We start from the raw sequence: 16,842 nt of genomic DNA on the forward strand, positions 1-16,842 counted from the left end.
CAGCTGTGGGCAATAGGACCCACCCAGGGAGGCGGCAGCTAGTGTCAATGTCAGCTGATAGCATCCCTACAAGGTTCCCTCATCCAAGCTCTTGGAACGCGCGTGCCGTGGCCTGTCATAGGATTCTTGTATGTCCCAGCTAAGGACCACCATGGAGGAGCATTATCAGGAAGCTGGAAAAGAGAGTAAGGTAAAGGAAGGAAATAAAACCTCCTCCTACTCCACCTCACTTCATCATACCATACCTGAGCAAGGGAATGCGGCGCTTCTAAGGCCCCTGCATAGGGGCAGACTGAGGATGCAAAGATAATCAGGATTTTTTTCCCAGCATGCATAAATGGAATTGGACCCGTCACTGTCCCACCTCCACCCCTCTTCCCTAATCAATTCAGTACTGTCTTGATGGCGGAGAACAAGGCAGTCTGCAAGTGACTGAGAAGGGTTAGAGAGTCCTGTTGAATTTACAGGCTCACCTGTGTATCTGTGTTCATATATTTGTAAGACTATCCATCCATTCTTCATTTATTTCTTTCAGCCTCACTCAATAGTTATTGAGGATCTTCATTGTTTTGGGATTTGCATAAATTCACACTTGGGGACTGGAGTGTGGTGAGCTGGACAGGATAGGAAACGGAACTGCTGTGGTCTATTCTGGAAGTCACATCTCCCTCAAGCAGCTACCAAGCAGAGTGGGTCAAAGTAGAGATAGATATCAAGAAGGGAACCAGGGACAAGAGGTCCTACTGTAGCAAAGACCTAGTCTGCCTGCATTTGAAGGTGGGGAGTGAGGGCAGAGAGCCTGCCTTGGCTCTCTGTGTCAGAGAATCCAAGTGGCTCGTGGGATTCAAGTGGAATTTGGAGGAATAAGACAGTCTGGCCATTGCTTTCTGTTTATTATATATGTTCATATTAGAAATACACACACACACACACACATATATATATGTATATATATATATATATATATATAGAGAGAGAGAGAGAGAGAGAGAGACAGGCAGGGTGAGACACACCTTTAATCCTGGAACTCCAGAGGCAGAGAAGCAAAGAGGCAGAGGAGCAGAGGGGCAGAAAGGCAGAGGGGCAGAAAGGCAGAGGGGCAGAGGGGCAAAGAGGCAGAGGAGCAGAGAGGCAGAGGGGCAAAGAGGCAAAGGAGCAGAGGGGCAGAAAGGCAGAGGGGCAGAGAGGCAGAGGGGCAGAGAGGCAGAGGCAGAAAGATCTCAATGAATTCAAGGGCATCTTGGTCTACATAGAGTGTTGTAGGCAAGCCAGGGTTTTACAGTGAGATATTGTCTCAAAAGTAGAAGGATGTATCTACATATACATGCCGTGTGTGTGTGTGTGTGTGTGTGTGTGTGTGTGCTTAGGAAGTGATTAGAAGCCAGATGAAATCCCAGTACTTATGAGGGTGAGGCAGGAAGATTATCACAAGTTTAAGGCCCAATGGAACTACAGTGTGAGACTCTGTCATAAATACATAAATTTATTTATTAGAACAATACCTAATGTATTGTAAGGCCAAATATAAAATGTTACTTATTGGTATTGTTGTGGGTGCTATTATCAAATGGGTTACTGAAAATCAGTTCTGAAAGTATGTTATTAAACTGATAAGTGTGCCCAGACTTGTACAGTCAATATTTTCTGAAAGTTCTTTTTAATATTCATCCTCTAGTCTAAATGCTGCTGCCCTCACAAAGGGCATCTTTCAATTGTAGAGCCAAGCTGGAGAGGTGACCCAGTTGTTAAGAGATCTTGCTACTCTTGCAAAGGACCTGAGTTTGGTTCTCAGCACCCAAATTAGGAGTCTCCCAGCTGCCTATAACTCCAGCTACTGGGACTCTGGTGCCCTCTTCTGGCCTTCTTGGGTGCTTGCACTCAAATGTGTATACTCATGTGCACACACATAATACATGAATACAACTTTTAAATTAAATGAAGAGGCATTAAAAGGAACACTAAAGGACTTGCTGTTTAAAGAGTAATTTAGTGAAATATTACTTGCCTGGCAACAAACTCAGCTTGAGCCTTAGCACTGCAAAAAAAAATCAGTAATGATGATGAAGATAATAAATGCAAGTAAGAAAATAATAGGGGAGAAGGTGCAATATTATATAGTATTTGATTAATCTTACTAAAGACAATAAAAAATAAATTATAAAAAGATGATGAGACATACCAGCACAAAGGAATGATAAATGTCTGAAATGGATGCACATATCCAGATGTCACACTGGAGCCAAGTGTAATGGCACAAACCTTCACACTTGGGATCCAGGAGAGTCATGAGGAGCTCAAGATCATCCTTAGTTGCATATGGAGATAGAAGCCAGCCTTCCTCACGGAGGGAGGCACTGGCTCAAATAAAACAAAGAGCAAAACAACAATGATAAATTTAAAAAATCTAAAAGTTTTCAACACATAGATGACAAGTCTTTAAGATGTAAATGCAATGGGCAGTGGTGGCACACACCTCACACCTTTAATCCCAGCACTTGGAGGCAGAAGCAGGGAAGCTCTGTGAGTTCGAGGCCAGCTGGGTCTACAGATTGAGTTCCAGGATAGCCAGGGCTACACAGAGAAATCCTGCCTCAGAAAAGAAGAGGAGAGGGGGAGGAGAAAGAAGAGAAGGGGGGACAGTAGAGGGAGTAGGAAGAGGAGGAGGGACAAAAGAGGAAGGAGAAAGAGGAGATACTAATTCCCCTGATCTGACTGTTTCTCATTACACACATATACCAAATTATCATCACTGTATCTAAAAATATGTTTAAAAAAAGTGTCAATTGGAAAAAACTAAAAAAGACATTTCTGGCCAGTGAGATGGCTCTTTAGGTCAAGGCCCTTGACATCAAGCCTGACAACCTAAGTTTGATCCCAAGACCAACATGATAGGAGAGACCTCTCCCAGCTGTCCTCCAACCTTCATGTGCAACCATGATACACTTGTGCAGGCACACATGTGCACACAGACAGATAAATATAATAAAAAAGATTTTTTCCTTGACTGCCCCAAGGTACTTAGCTATGGACATATCTACACTTAGAGATAACTTTGGAGAGGTTTCCAATTGCACATTCAGTTCCTGGAAGCTAGTCTACAGATGCTTGTCTCATATTTGATAAGGTTACACATTTTTCAAGGAATTTGTCTAAGCCCTGAAAATTACCTAATCTATTTGGGCTAAACTTGCTTAAGGAGACCTCATTATTATTATTACTATTATTATTATTATCATTATTATTAGGTCCAGCACTACTACTACTACTTTTATTGAGACAGGGTTTCTCTGCATAGCGCTGGCTATCCTGGAATCCACTCTGTAGACCAGGATGACCTAGAACTCAGAGATCAGCCTCCTGTCTCTGCCTCCTGAGTTCTGGGATTAAAGACATGTACCACAACTTTGTTTATTTTAAAACTTGTATTATGTTTAATCTATCTACATATTTATTTATTTAGAGAATGTGTGTGTGTGTGTGTGTGTGCATCGGGTGGCCTCTGTATGTTCTTCGCAGACACACACATGATTCACAGACATACATACATACAGGCAAACCACTTATAACATAAGATAACATAATAATAGTTTTTTTTAATAAAAAGGAAAGGTATTAGCTTATTTTAAAGTATGGGATGTCACTTTTGTGGTTTTGAGATAAGATCTTCTTATATAATCTTGTCTGCTTCACACTTTGGTAATCCTTCCTGCTTCAGTCTCTTAAATGTTGAAACCACATATTTAAGCCACTATACCCAGATGGAATTTTGACTTTTAATTGAAACATTTATACCATTCACAATTATTGAACTTCCCCACTTAGCAAACTAAAAACTTACCGTCTTATTTTGTATTTCTTCCTGATCCCATTGTCTTTTGCCTATGTGTGTATTCAAATGTATATTGGTTGTGTACGTGTGGAGACCTGAAGTTAATGTTCCTTTATTTGAAAATATTTACTCTTATTCACATGTGTGAGTGTTTTGTCTGTCTGTGTGTCTGTGCACTGTGTGCAATCAGTGCTGAAGGAAGCCAGACTTCTCTGTAGCGGACAGTTGTTTGCCATGGTTTAGCCACCATGCAGGTGCTGGGAATTGACCCCGGTCCTCTGGAAGAGCAGTCAAATGCTCTTAACTGCTCTGTCACCTTGCTGGCTTTCCATTGATGTCTCTTAATTGAACCCAGAGTTTGCCTTTTGAACCAGGCTGACTAGCCACCTTACTCTGAGTATTCAGTCTCTCCTTGCTATAAGTTAGGGTTATAAATGATGTACCATGCTTACCTGGCTTTTAAATGAGTTCTGGGGATCCCAAGGCCTGTCTTTTCGCTTACATAGCAAGTACTTTACCTATCTCCCCAACTTCCTAGCTTTTTGAGTTTTTTTTTAAGATCCTAAAGTGTAGGGGTGTGTTTGTGTGTCTACATGTTGTATGTGCATGTGAGTGCAGGTGCCCTCGGGCCAGAAGTATCAGATCCCCTGGAGCTGGAGTTACAAAGGGTTATAAGCCGTCAATGTGGGAGCCAGGAACTGTAGTTGTTCTGGAAGAACAGCAAGGTACTGTGATGCTGAGCCAGCTCTCTAACCCCCGCTCTTCTCCCTCACTGTGAAGGCCAGGTAACCTTGACTTCTCCATAACCCTCCTTCCTCAGCCTTCCGAATGCTGCCATTACAGATTCAGTGCCTCTACACCAGGCTCAGCGCGTCTTGTCTGTCTCCTTTCTAATTTTGTAATTAAGATTTATCTTTATTATTTATGTGAATGTCTTTGTGTCAGAGTATATGCACATGTGTGTACATGTGAGTGCCTGTAGGGCCCAGAAGTTTAGGCTGGCCTTGAACTCACAGAGATCTGCCTGCCTCTAATCAAAGGGCCACCATTTTTGCCATATAATTTTAAAAAATGTTTTAGACTTTTTGTTTGTTTTTGTTGGTTTATAGAGATAATGTCTTTATTATTACTGTTGGTGGTGGTGGTAGTGGTGATGGTGGTGGTGGTGATTTGGTTTGGGTTTTGTAACAGAGTTTCTCTTTTTATCCCTGGCTGCTCTAGAATTCAGTCTGTACACCAGGACAGCACGGAACTCAGATCCATCCCCCTGCCTCTGTGTCCTGAGTGCTGGGATTAAAGACATGAGCCACCACTGCCTAAATGCTTTTGTTTTATGGGTTTGGGGTATTTTGCCCGCATGTATGGTATGCACACCACATTCATGCTTTGTGCCCATAGAGGCCAGAAGATGGTTGTGAGCCACCATGTGGGTGCTGGGAATTGAACTCAGGTCCTCGGGAAAAGTAGCCAGTGCTCTTAACCACTGAGCCATTTCTCCAGGCCCCCCAAATTACTTAAGAACAGAACAGAAGCACAACTCCTCTCTTATTTCTGGTTAGCAGTCTGCCAGGAGGAGAGCTGAGCAGTGGTGACAGCCACGAAGCAGGAATGTCCCGAGTGCCAGTGGCCTGTACCTCAAGAATGATGGCTCCAGTGGGAATCTTTATTGCTTTAATTATTTTAAAGATTTACTTATTTATTATATATAAGTACACTGTAGCTGTCTTCAGACACCAGAAGAGGGCATCAAATTCCATTATAGATGTTTGTGAGCCACCATGTGGTTGCTGGAAATTGAACTCAGGACCTCTGGAAGAGCAGCCAGTGCTCTTAACTGCTGAGCCATCTCTCCAGCCCCCTGCTTTAAATTTTTAAAAATTTGTTTAAATTTAAATTTTAAAATTTAAATTGCTTTAAAATTTGTTGTTTGCTTTGTTTTTCTGTGTTGCCTCTGCTGTCCTGGAACTCACTCTGTAAACCAGACTGACCTCCAATTCAAAGATCCTCCTGCCTCTGCCTCCTGAGTGGTGGGATTAAAGGTGTGTGCCAATGCTGCCTTGCTTAAATTAAAAAAAAAAAAAAAAAAAAGAGGTTCAGTTTTTAAATGATATGTGTGCCTGTGTCTCTGTGTGGAAATGTACACAAGAGTTCATGTGCTCTCAGATGCGTGGAATCCTTGGAGCTGGAGTTACAAGCGGTTATGTGTCCTCTGGAAGAACAGTGCATGCTCCTAACCACTGACCCATCCCTCCAGCTCCTGGGTTTAGTTTTAGTTTTATATATTATTACTGTGGGGGGGGGGTAGAGAAATATAGAACACCTGCCATGGGAGATGTGTGGAGATCAGTGGATGACCTTTGGGATTCTGTTCCCTCTTCCCGCATTGGATTCCAGAAAGCAATCTCAAGTCACCAAGTTTGTCCAATGAGTGCTTTTATCCTCTGAGCCATCTTGTTGGCCCTCAAATGGGATATTCTAAATTAGGTGTATTTGGCCAACACTTGGCAGATGGAGGCAACGTGAAGAGTGAGTGTGAGGACATCATCAGCTACGTAGTCATCCTCTCCAACGAACAAGAGCCAAAACATGTATATTTTATCACCCTAGCCCCAAAATGATCAAAAGCATTAAGAGAAAAGAGGCCAGATTTGATGGATGGTTTGTACGGGTTCCAGACACTCCGGAGAATAAGGCAGGCAGCCAGTTTGGCTCAGTGGCAGTTTACTGCCAATTCTGATGAGTTGAGCTCAACCCCGTTCCACTTGGTGGAAGGTGGGAACCAGCTCCCTCTGACTGCTACCTGTTGCCCTCATAAAACCAAAGCCTTGGTGATAGCTGCTGGCCAGCCTGTTCCAGGACCTTGGGTTCCATCCGTAGCACTATAAGAGAAAGGAGAAGAACAAACCAGGCCACAGACCGTAAAATATGATCAAGTTAAATTAATAAGATAATATGCCAGGATGGTAGTTCTTTCAGAATGGAAGACTGCAAGGTGCTAGGCATTTGATACCAGCCTATAAGATCCAGCACAAATCCAACTAGGAAGCATGGTTTGTCTCCTGGCTCCACCCCTCCTCCCATGTCCCCACTCCCTCCACACGCGCGCGCGTGTGCCCCGTGCAGATGACCCCTAGTTGTCCGGTGTGGCCGGTTACAGGAGCGGCTCTTCCTCCTGGTCACATGTTGCAAAAAACGAGGAGCAGGAGCTACCCTAGTGTCCAGCTAGGACGCAGCAGCAACTGCTGTGCGAGTGTCTCTGGAGAAATCCTGAGCACATCTGGACACCCCGATGCCTCTCAGGACACCCCAAGTGCCCCGCCGTTGACCTCTGGTCAGGCCCAGGCCACCTCCGCCCCGGAGCTCCGGACCCAGAAGCAGCTGGAGCTTAAGGTGGCAGAGCTGGTGCAGTTCTTGCTGATTAAGGACCAGAGGAAGATTCCCATCAAGCGGTCGGGCATCCTGAAGCACGTCATCCGAGACTACAAGGATATCTTCCCAGACCTGCTTAAGCTAGCTGCAGAACGACTCCATTACGTGTTCGGGTACAAGCTGGTGGAACTCGAACCCAAGAGCAACGCCTACATCCTCATCAACGCCCTGGAGCCAATGGAGGAGGATGGTGAATTGAGAAGCTACCAGGGAACGCCCACCACTGGTCTCCTGATGATTATTTTAGGGCTCATCTTTATGAATGGCCACAGCATCCCAGAATCCGATGTCTGGGATTTTCTACATCGTTTGGGAGTGTGCCCCACCAAGAAGCATTCCGTTTTCGGAGATCCGAAGAAACTTATTACTGAAGACTTCGTGAGACAACGTTACCTGGAGTCCCGGCGGATACCCCACACAGATCCCGTGGACTGTGAGCTCCAGTGGGGTCCACGAGCAAATCTGGAAACCAGCAAGATGAAAGTCCTTAAATTCATAGCCAAAGTCCACAATCAAGATCCCAAAGACTGGCCTACCCAATACTGTGAAGCTTTGGCTGATGAGCAGCGTAGGATCAGACCTGAGCCAAGTGGTCCAGCCCAGACCTCTTGAAGTAAATGTCCGGGATTCTCAAGCAGAAGCTGGAAGAACAGGGAGTGTGGAGATGAAAGGAGCGTATTTCCACAATTAAAATGTATTATCTTTAAGATGTGTTTCGGTTTACTTCTTCTTTTAGAGTTGTGATATTCTATAATATTGTACTGGGTCAGGCGGCAGGTGAATCTCCGTGTTCAAGGCCAGCCTGGTCTCCAGAGTGAGTTCCAGGACAACCTGGGCTACACAGAGAAACTCTGTCTCAGAAAAAAAAAAAAAAAAAAAAAAAAAGAGTAAGGGAATCGTGGGGTTTTTTTGTTTTTTGTTGTTGTTTGTTTTTGTTTTTTAGAAGTATTGTGTGTACCATGCACATGTAGAGGTCAGAGCACAGTTTATGGGAGCCAGTTTCACCTTCCACTGTGTGTGAAGCGAGAATCTGATCAGGCTTGGTGCTAAGCACCCGTACCCATTGAGTCATGTCTGCTGATATTTGGTTTTGGTCTTTAGTTAGAAGTTTCTCTGTGTCCTGGAAATACTCTGTAGACCAGGCTGACCTTGAACTCACAGAGCTCTGCCTGCTTCTCCTTCCTAATTGCTAGGAATAAAGGTGTATGATGCCCCGCCTGGGGGTGGGGAGAGTAGTTATTTTTAAACAAGAGTCTCATGTAACCCAGGCTTGTCTCAAACGTCTTATCTTCCTCCTCCAGAGTGCTGCAAAAAGCCAGGCATGCTGATGGCATGCCTGTAATCCCAGCACTCTGGAAGCAGAGTAGGAAAGTTAAGGATGGAAGCTAGCCTGAGCTATGTATCTTTGGGCCAGCCTGAGCTACATGGCAATACCCTGTCTCACAAAACCAAATAATAATGATAAACCATTTTAATTTAAATATTTATTTTAGTTTTAAAATTCTGTATCTGTGTGTACATGCATATGAACATAAGTACCTTCAGATTTGAGAAGAGGGTATTGGGTCTCCTGAAACTGGAGTTGCAGTCAGTCAGATGCTGGAACCCCAGTTCTCTTTGTTTTTAATTTTATGTCTAAGGGTGCTTTGTCTGCAAGTATGCACAGTGTTCTCATCGGGTGCAGAAGACATAGGATCTCATGGAGCTGGAGTTCCAGATTGCTGTAACCTGCGAAATTGAACCCCAGACCTCTGGAAGAGACCTCTTAACTGCTGAGTCATCTCATGAACCTCAAAATAAAAAAATTTAAGCATAATAATAGAAAAATCTACATAATTATCCTGAGAGAGGGAGAGAAATTTGATAAAAATCAGCAGCCACCTAAGAAGCTCCATTAATATAAAAGGCATGAACAAACACCTGTTTGAACTTTGTTTTCTAAAAATTTGCTCTGTGCATGCGTGTATGTGTGTACCTGTGCCATAGCATGCTACTCAGAGGACAACTTTGTAGAGTTATCTTTCCTTCCCCCTTTATGTAGCTCCTTTTTTTTTTTTTTTTAAAGAGAAGCAAGCCTTCACTTCCATCTTTCTCAGATTAAGCAGGCTGACTTGGCTGCTTTGAGGGGATTAGTCAAAGAAACCGAATCCCATATCCTCATCTGATTCCTCTAACTCTTCCTTTGCATCAGCCTTGGCTGGGGCTGCTGCAGCTGCAGCTGCCCAGCCGAAAATGCAGATGGATCAGCCAGGAAGGCCTTGACCTTTTCAGCAAGTGGGAAGGTGTACTCAGTCTCCACAGACAAAGCCAGGGCATGCTTGTACCCATTGATGGAGTGAGGCACTGAGGCAACAGTCGGGTAGCCAATCAGCAGGCAGATGCTGGCCACATTTCGGACACCCTCTAAGAAGCGAGAATGCAGGGTCTGCTTAGTGGTGTCCAGCAGGGTTCATCTCAACGGCTCAATGATGTTCAGGGTTGTAAATGCTGCCATTGTCAAACACCTTCTGGATGATCAGCCCAAAGAAGGAACATGTTCAGCTCCTACCTTGTCTCCAGTTTTGATCAGCTGCACATCACTCAGAATTTCAATGGTACCTCTGGAGATTTTAGTGGCAATACATAAAGAAAGAGGTCTTCTCAGGCCCCAGACCAGTGTTCTTAGCAGGCACAGTGACCTCACACGGTGGTGGTGGTGGGGGGGGGGGATGGCACCAGCTCGTGCAGCAGCGAGCACCTTATTGGCCAGCAGCATATCCCTAATCTCAGTGCAGTCCCCCTTGGTGAACACGAAGCCCTTGATCCCCCCAGATGTGAGGCAGCAGTTTCTCCAGAACTGGGTTGTTCTCCAGATGCCTCCTGATGGCCTTGCTCATCATGGAGAGCACTGCAGCCTTCTCTGGGAGGGACATGTGGATCTGCTACATCTCTGCTTTTGGGTAATCATCCAAAAGTTGGATGATCTTAAGGAAGTAATTGGACTTCCAGGTCACCCTGTCTTCCCTGGGTATCATGGCAGTGCATCAGGGATTGCCACATAGGGTTTAAAGACAATGTCACTGGAATGAGAATGCCTGGCAAGAACTCCATTAAGCTTTCAAAACAAATGCTGTAACTGCCTAGCCTTATTGTTGGGCCCCAGCACTGAATTCTGAAAGCATTTTTTCTTTAAACTTTGTTGTTGTTTATTTTAGTCTATGTGTTTGAGTATTTTGCTTTCGTGTAGCTATGTGTATCATATGCCGGTCTGGTGCCCACAGGAGGTCAGAAGAGGGTTTCAGATCCTTGGAATTGGAGTTACAAACTCCAAGTATGTGAGTGCTGAGAACTGATCCCAAGTTAGTTAGTGCTCTTGACCACTGACCCATCTCTTCAACCTCAATTTTCCTCTTATTTACACATTTTATCCCATTTAGTTACAAAATGTGGGGGTGACTGTGCCAAGACAAATATGTGGAGGTCAGAGAGAAAATGGAGGGACTCAATTCTCAACTTCTACCATATAGGTCCTGGAGGTCACATCGGAGTCATCCTGCGTGGCAGCACGTGGCATGACCAACTGAGCTGTCTCACCAACTTTCCAGCTCTCTTTTCTTTTAGTGAGACAGTTCCATGAGGGTCAAACTAGCCTTGAACTCTGCCTACAATTATAGGCTGGAAGTCTTGATCTTCCTGCCAGTACCTCCTGAGTGAAGGTCTGCACTGCCACAGCCAGCTGGAAAGTCATTGTCTGTGATCATAAGCAGCCAAGGGTTTCCTTTATCACCATATCTGTTGCAGTCATAGAGGGCCAGTAAGTCAGAAGCAGGAAACAAAGACATAAAGGCTGGAAAGAAAGAGTAAAACTTAACTTATAGGATTATTTAATAGTAAACCTGAAAGAGTCTGAACACTAATGGCAAATTTAGCAAGTGTCTTAGGGTTTCCATTGCTGTGAAGGGACACCATGACCAAGGCAGCTCTTATAAAGAAAATGTTTCATTGGGACTGGCTTTAAATGGTTCAGATGTTCAGTCTGTTATCATCAAGGTGGGGACATGACAGTGTCCATGCAGGCACGGTGCTGGACGATGTGAAAGTTGTACATCTTCATCCAAAGAAAGCCAGAAACAGACTGTTTTCCAGGCAGCTAGGAGTAGTCTCAAGCCCACTCCCACAGTGACACACTACCTGCAACAAGGCCATACCTTCCCCAACAAGGCTGTGGCATTCCTAATAGTGCCCCTCCCTGAGCCAAGCATATTCAAACCACAGCAAGGTATTATAATAAGTCATAAAAATAAGTAGATCCAGGTATAGAAGCACATACTTTTAATCCCAGCACGGGAGAGGCAGAGCTCTGAGTTTGAAGCCAGGCTGGTCTACAGAGAATTCCAGGACAGCCAGGGGGCTACACAGAGACACTCTGTCTCATAAACAAACAAACAAACAAACAAACAAATAAATAAATAAATAAATAAATAAATGGGGCTGAAGTGTAGCTCAATGGCAGAACACTTGCTTTGCAAGTGTCAGGCATGAACTCAGCCATGCCCAACACTATAGGAAAGATGATGATGATGGTGGTGGTGATGATAGTAGCAGTAGTAGTAACAATAATAACATGGGATGTTAGGGACAGTGGCTTGTTGCCTGTAATCCCAATATGAAGGCAGACAAGACTACTAGGACAGAAGACGAGCCTGGTCACTATATCAAGTTCCAGGCCTGTCAGACCTATGTAATCAGATACTGTTTGAAAAAAAAAAATCCCTGATAAAGCATAAAATATTGCTCAATGGGTAACAAAAGGTAAAAACTCAGTACTACTGCCATGCCTTCCTGTACCACCTTTACTAATATGGCCAAGTAAAAACTGTCAGACATCTGCTAGCCTTGAACGCTTCCTCTTACCTACAGCTCTACCTTCGCTGTTTTATTTTGCTTGGGACAGGATCTTACTCTAGCCCAATCTAGATTAGAATTCATTATTTACCCCATGAAGGTTTTACAGTGAAGCAGCTCTTATATTCAACAGAAGTAGGGGTGTGTAGGACGTAAGGATGCCCTCTGCCTGCCTCTGAGGACGGGAGCCAGGGGAAATGCTTTGGTTAGTAATGGTACACTCTGAGCAGGATCTCCAGAGAGGAGGCAAGACAAAGAGGCTTCAGCCAACCAACTTGCCCTCTCTGCTCCACAGCCTTCCTCCACGTCAGTGGATCTGCAGGGGGACAGTCCCTTACAGGTGGAGATTTCTGATGCTGTGAGTGAGCGAGACAAGGTGAAGTTCACTGTGCAAACCAAGGTAAGGTAGCTTGTTGGCTAGGAGGTGGACAGCTGGCCTGGGGTGGGAGGCAGAGCCAGCACAACTTTTAGCCCCTTAGGAAGTATCATCCCTGAATGCTGATTGCCTGAGTAAACAGGTCTCAAATGGGGTTTAGGATGGGAATGCCAAAATTGGGTGGTCAGCAGGTTTGGTGATGACAGCTTTGGGGAAGATGGGATCTCACGCAGATCTCTGGACTTCCAGAGTGGTCTCCCTCACTTTGCCCAGCCTGAGTTCTCAGTGGTTCGGCAGCATGAAGAGTTCATCTGGCTACATGACACCTATGTGGAAAATGAAGAGTACGCCGGCCTCATCGTGAGGAGGGGCTGGGCTGGGCTGGGAGGTTGGGAATGTGGGTTAGGACAGAAGGCTGTGACGGTCCCTCGGTCCCTCGGCAATCCATTCCTCCTTTGAGCAGATTCCCCCAGCCCCTCCCAGGCCAGACTTTGAGGCTTCAAGAGAAAAGTTGCAGAAGCTGGGTGAGGGCAATAGCTCCATCACCCGAGAAGAATTTGCCAAGATGAAGCAGGAGCTAGAAGCGTGAGTATATAAATCCCAACCCCATCGCTCCAGGGTTTCTTCCCCAGCTATGATAGATGATGTCCTGAGACCTTGACCTGTGGCCCCAGGTGTTTTGAGGGGGTAATTACCATGATGGAGCCCAGTGTGGATGCCAAGCTGTTCATGCTCCTACAGAGAGTACTTGGCCATCTTTAAGAAGACTGTTGCAATGCATGAAGTCTTCCTGCAGCGCCTGGCAGCCCATCCTACCCTGCGTCGGGACCACAACTTCTCTGTCTTCTTGGAATACAATCAGGATGTAAGCTGTTTGAACATGGTAGTTGAACATCTGAGACCAGGGTGGGGGAAATCAGGCCTGATGATGTCACCCAGTTTGCTTCCAGTGTGGGTGGCACTTGACCAGAGCATCTTGCCCTCCCGTGTGCTTAGCTGAGTGTTCGAGAGAAGAACCGGAAGGAGGTCTTGGGAGGGTTCCTGAGGAGCATCGTCAGGTCTGCAGATGAAGTCCTCATCACTGGCATATCAGGACTCAAGGTGACCCTTTGGTTGTGGGAAACCCATTAATGGAGTGTGTTGCCAGGAAACAGTGACACACTGGGTGCTGGCACTGCCACACTCCTGGTGCCTGGGTAAGAAGTGTTCTGTTTCCAACCCTTAGGAGGTAGATGACTTCTTTGAGCATGAGAGGACCTTCCTAGTAGAATACCACACCCGAATCCGAGACACCTGCCAGAGGGCCGACCGTGTTATGCACTCCCACAAGTGTACGAGTTGAGGGTTCACACCATGGGTGGGGCTTGGCGGCAGATTTAGGGGCTCTAATTGAGGTTGCTCTCCAGCAGGTCTGGCAGACAACTATATCCCTATCTCTGCTGCACTGAGCAGTCTTGGAACCCAGGAAGTCAACCAACTGAAGAGGTGAGGATTCATACGCCAAGGCTGAAATACTGTGTGTACTCACAAGTGGTATGCGGTATGCATGCTATAGAAATCCAGGTTTGGAAGGTGGGATGGGGTTGTGCAGAAGCTTCTGAAAGGGTTAGGGGAGAAAAGGTTCCAAGGAGGGTGTGAGGGAAGGGAGGCCTTGAGCTGCCCCAGATCCCTGCCCTCCACATTCCAGGAGCTTCCTGAAACTGGCAGAGCTCTTTGAACGACTGAGAGTAAGTACTGCCTTCTACACTCAGGCTCTTCTGTAGAGAGCTGTGGCTCTAGACTGGCTTACAAAGACACAGAACGAAGACGTGCAATAAGCATGCCATTCTAAGTGAGTGTAAGACGGCGAGAGGTGGGGTGGGAGCAAGGCACAGGGGTATGCCATGCACCTCTGGGAGACTGTCCTGAGCCACCAACATTCTGTTAATGTTGAGATGCATCCCAAGAAATCTATGCACTATGCCATTCTCTAAGAAATGTGTGCTCAAGGGCCTGCAGGGACCTTGTCCACTCCAGAACCTACCAAGATACAAAGCCCTTAGCTTGCCCTATAGGCCTTTTGAGATCTGCTTCACCTATGTACCCTACTGAACATATGGTTCACCAGACTTGCACACATGCGCCCACTTCCCTGGCCTGACTTTTAATCGCAGAGCCTGATGTGTAACACTTATAAAATCCTCTGGGTATGTATGTAGAGACCCCTCTAACCCTTTAGATTCCTTTTACAAGCCCCCCCTTCCTAGTCTCACCTTCCTCATACAGAAGCTGGAAGGCCGGGTAGCCTCTGATGAGGACCTGAAGCTGTCTGACATGCTGAGATACTACATGGGTGACTCACAGGCAGCCAAGGTGAGGAGTGGCCCTGGGTACTCTCAGGGACGAAGGCCATATAGAGGGCTGGCAGCAAAATTCCTAACAGTCATCTTGAGCTGCTGATGACCTTAGGACCTGTTGTACCGGCGGCTTCGGGCACTGGCTGACTATGAGAATGCTAACAAAGCTCTGGACAAAGCTCGGACTAGGAACCGGGAAGTGCAGCCAGCGGAGAGCCACCAACAGCTGTGCTGCCAGCGATTCGAGCGCCTCTCTGACTCAGCCAAACAGGGTGAGTCCTGAAGGCTGGCATCACCCCCCAGTAAACACCCACCCTTGTCCTTACTCCTTATCACTCTTCTCCCCAGAGCTCATGGACTTCAAGTCTCGCCGGGTTTCCTCTTTTCGTAAGAATCTCATTGAGTTGGCAGAGCTGGAGCTCAAACATGCCAAGGTGAGTGCTCACTGCCTGAGCTCTTCTGCATCTCCCTTCTTTCACCAAGGTACGGGGTTGTAGTGGTGAGGGGCAGCAGTGTACAGCCAGGGCTGGGGTCAAGGTGATAGCCATTGTGTCCCTTCTCTTCCTTGGGTGGTAGGAGGGGAGCATGAAAGCTGAGGAATGTCAACCGAGGTCTTTTCTCTTGCAGGCCAGCACCCTGCTTCTCCAGAACACCCTTGTTGCCCTTAAGGGAGAGCCTTAGTGAAATCTGCCACTACTCTTCCATGACATCTGATCAGTCTCCTACCCTCTCCCAGTAAAGATGCCCCCTTCCCTACCACGGCAGCCACTAGCCACACCCTTATTCTTCCTTGGGAACCCATGCCCAAAGGTAGTTAGTTGGCTCTGCCTGACAGGGCAGCATAGGAGACACAGGGGCCACAGGTAAGCAGAATTCCTAGGGACCCTAGCACTCCCTACAGCAGGCTGAGTCAAAGTTCCACATCTCCATCCAGTCACTGGCTTCTGAAGAGTTCATTGGCATCCCCACCTGCTCCTCAGAAATAAACAGCCCTGTTTTATTGCCAGGAGTTGGCTTGCCTTTACTTTCCCAAGACATGGAGCCCATACAACCACTCAGCTCTTATTAAATCCATGCATCTGGGATGCATCTCCTTCAGTCTGTTCAGTTTCCTAATCTGTTACTATAGCTCAGATACAGTATGCTTGCCTGCCCTGGGTTCAATGCCCAGCACCACAGAAAAACTAGTGTTCTTCCTATGTCTGTCTTCTCTTATACTAAAAAGATTACAACAGCCAGTCTTAATGGGTCTGTGGTCTTTGTAAGAAACCAAAGAAACATGTAACATAAAACCCCAATAAAAAAGCAGGCAGTGGTAATGAACACCTTAATCCTGGCACTCTGGAGGCAGAAGCAAGCTGATCTTAGTTCCAGCAGAGAAACCATTTCAAAATAAAGCTAAAGAAAACCCCTAAATCCCTTCCACCCTCAACACCCCCTTCCTGAAATCTTCCCAAACTTGGGGCAAGGTAAGAAACCCAGCTCAGGCAAAATCCAGATATCCAAGCAAAAGGATCAAGGCTTTAGCTGGGTAACAGTAGGTGGGGCTTGATACCTGGGTCTGAAGTCCTAGACTCCACCCGCTGACCCACCCTAAATGTACTTGTGACTGAAGGCCAAAGGCTCAATTTAGCTGGTCATAGCACCACTAAACCTGGCAGTAGGGCGAGTCAACCATCCCAGAAGAGGAACCAAATGAACTGTCCTTAGCCCACAGGTGGAAAGGGGCTCAGGGCACTTCAATGTCCACCAACAAGTTTGAGGTGAGACTCTGGGCCCAACTGCCCTATTCAACTACCTTGGCACTAACTGTAGTACCCCACCTCAAAAAGATGTATTTGCTGGGAGCTGAGCTAAGGTACAGCACAGGAAAACCACTGATCCATCTCCCACCACAGGGTCCCCAAGATCCCAGGCCCAAAAGCCACATTGTTAATTAGCCTTTTTATTGTTTTTTTTTTTTTTAATTGAACGTCCCTTACTGGTCC

General features: G+C 46.1%; 2 protein-coding genes and 1 pseudogene across 3 annotated transcripts; 2 read left to right on the forward strand and 1 right to left on the reverse strand.

Moving 5' to 3' along the window:
* Positions 1-51: 51 nt before the first annotated feature.
* SNX32 (sorting nexin 32) lies at positions 52-15,863 on the forward strand. The gene is made up of 13 exons (XM_080911569.1): positions 52-190; positions 12,438-12,542; positions 12,768-12,878; positions 12,982-13,103; positions 13,260-13,383; positions 13,515-13,619; positions 13,744-13,849; positions 13,928-14,003; positions 14,206-14,245; positions 14,784-14,870; positions 14,967-15,126; positions 15,203-15,288; positions 15,482-15,863. The coding sequence occupies exons 1-13, from the start codon at positions 131-133 to the stop codon at positions 15,533-15,535; spliced, it is 1,236 nt and encodes a 411-aa protein (XP_080767695.1). The 5' UTR covers positions 52-130; the 3' UTR covers positions 15,536-15,863.
* LOC308416944 (non-structural maintenance of chromosomes element 3 homolog) lies at positions 6,953-7,870 on the forward strand (the record flags this gene model as incomplete). Its single annotated transcript, XM_080912055.1, has 1 exon — positions 6,953-7,870. One exon carries the CDS (start codon positions 6,953-6,955, stop codon positions 7,868-7,870), a length of 918 nt encoding a protein of 305 aa, XP_080768181.1.
* Positions 9,388-10,272, reverse strand: LOC308417425 (large ribosomal subunit protein uL10-like; annotated as a pseudogene). The gene has a single exon. The product of its transcript is annotated as a large ribosomal subunit protein uL10-like (transcript).
* Positions 15,864-16,842: the final 979 nt, after the last annotated feature.

The sequence above is a fragment of the Micromys minutus genome (assembly GCF_963924665.1).
Source record: "Micromys minutus genome assembly, chromosome: 2".
NCBI lineage: Eukaryota > Metazoa > Chordata > Mammalia > Rodentia > Muridae > Micromys > Micromys minutus.

Coding starts and splice junctions, on each gene's coding strand:
- SNX32 (XM_080911569.1), top strand. CDS start 131: ATGTCCCAGCTAAGGACCACCATGGAGGAGCATTATCAGGAAGCTGGA. Junction 12,879..12,981: donor AAGAGTACGCCGGCCTCATC/GTGAGGAGGGGC, acceptor TCCTTTGAGCAG/ATTCCCCCAGCCCCTCCCAG. Junction 13,384..13,514: donor TCTTGGAATACAATCAGGAT/GTAAGCTGTTTG, acceptor CCGTGTGCTTAG/CTGAGTGTTCGAGAGAAGAA.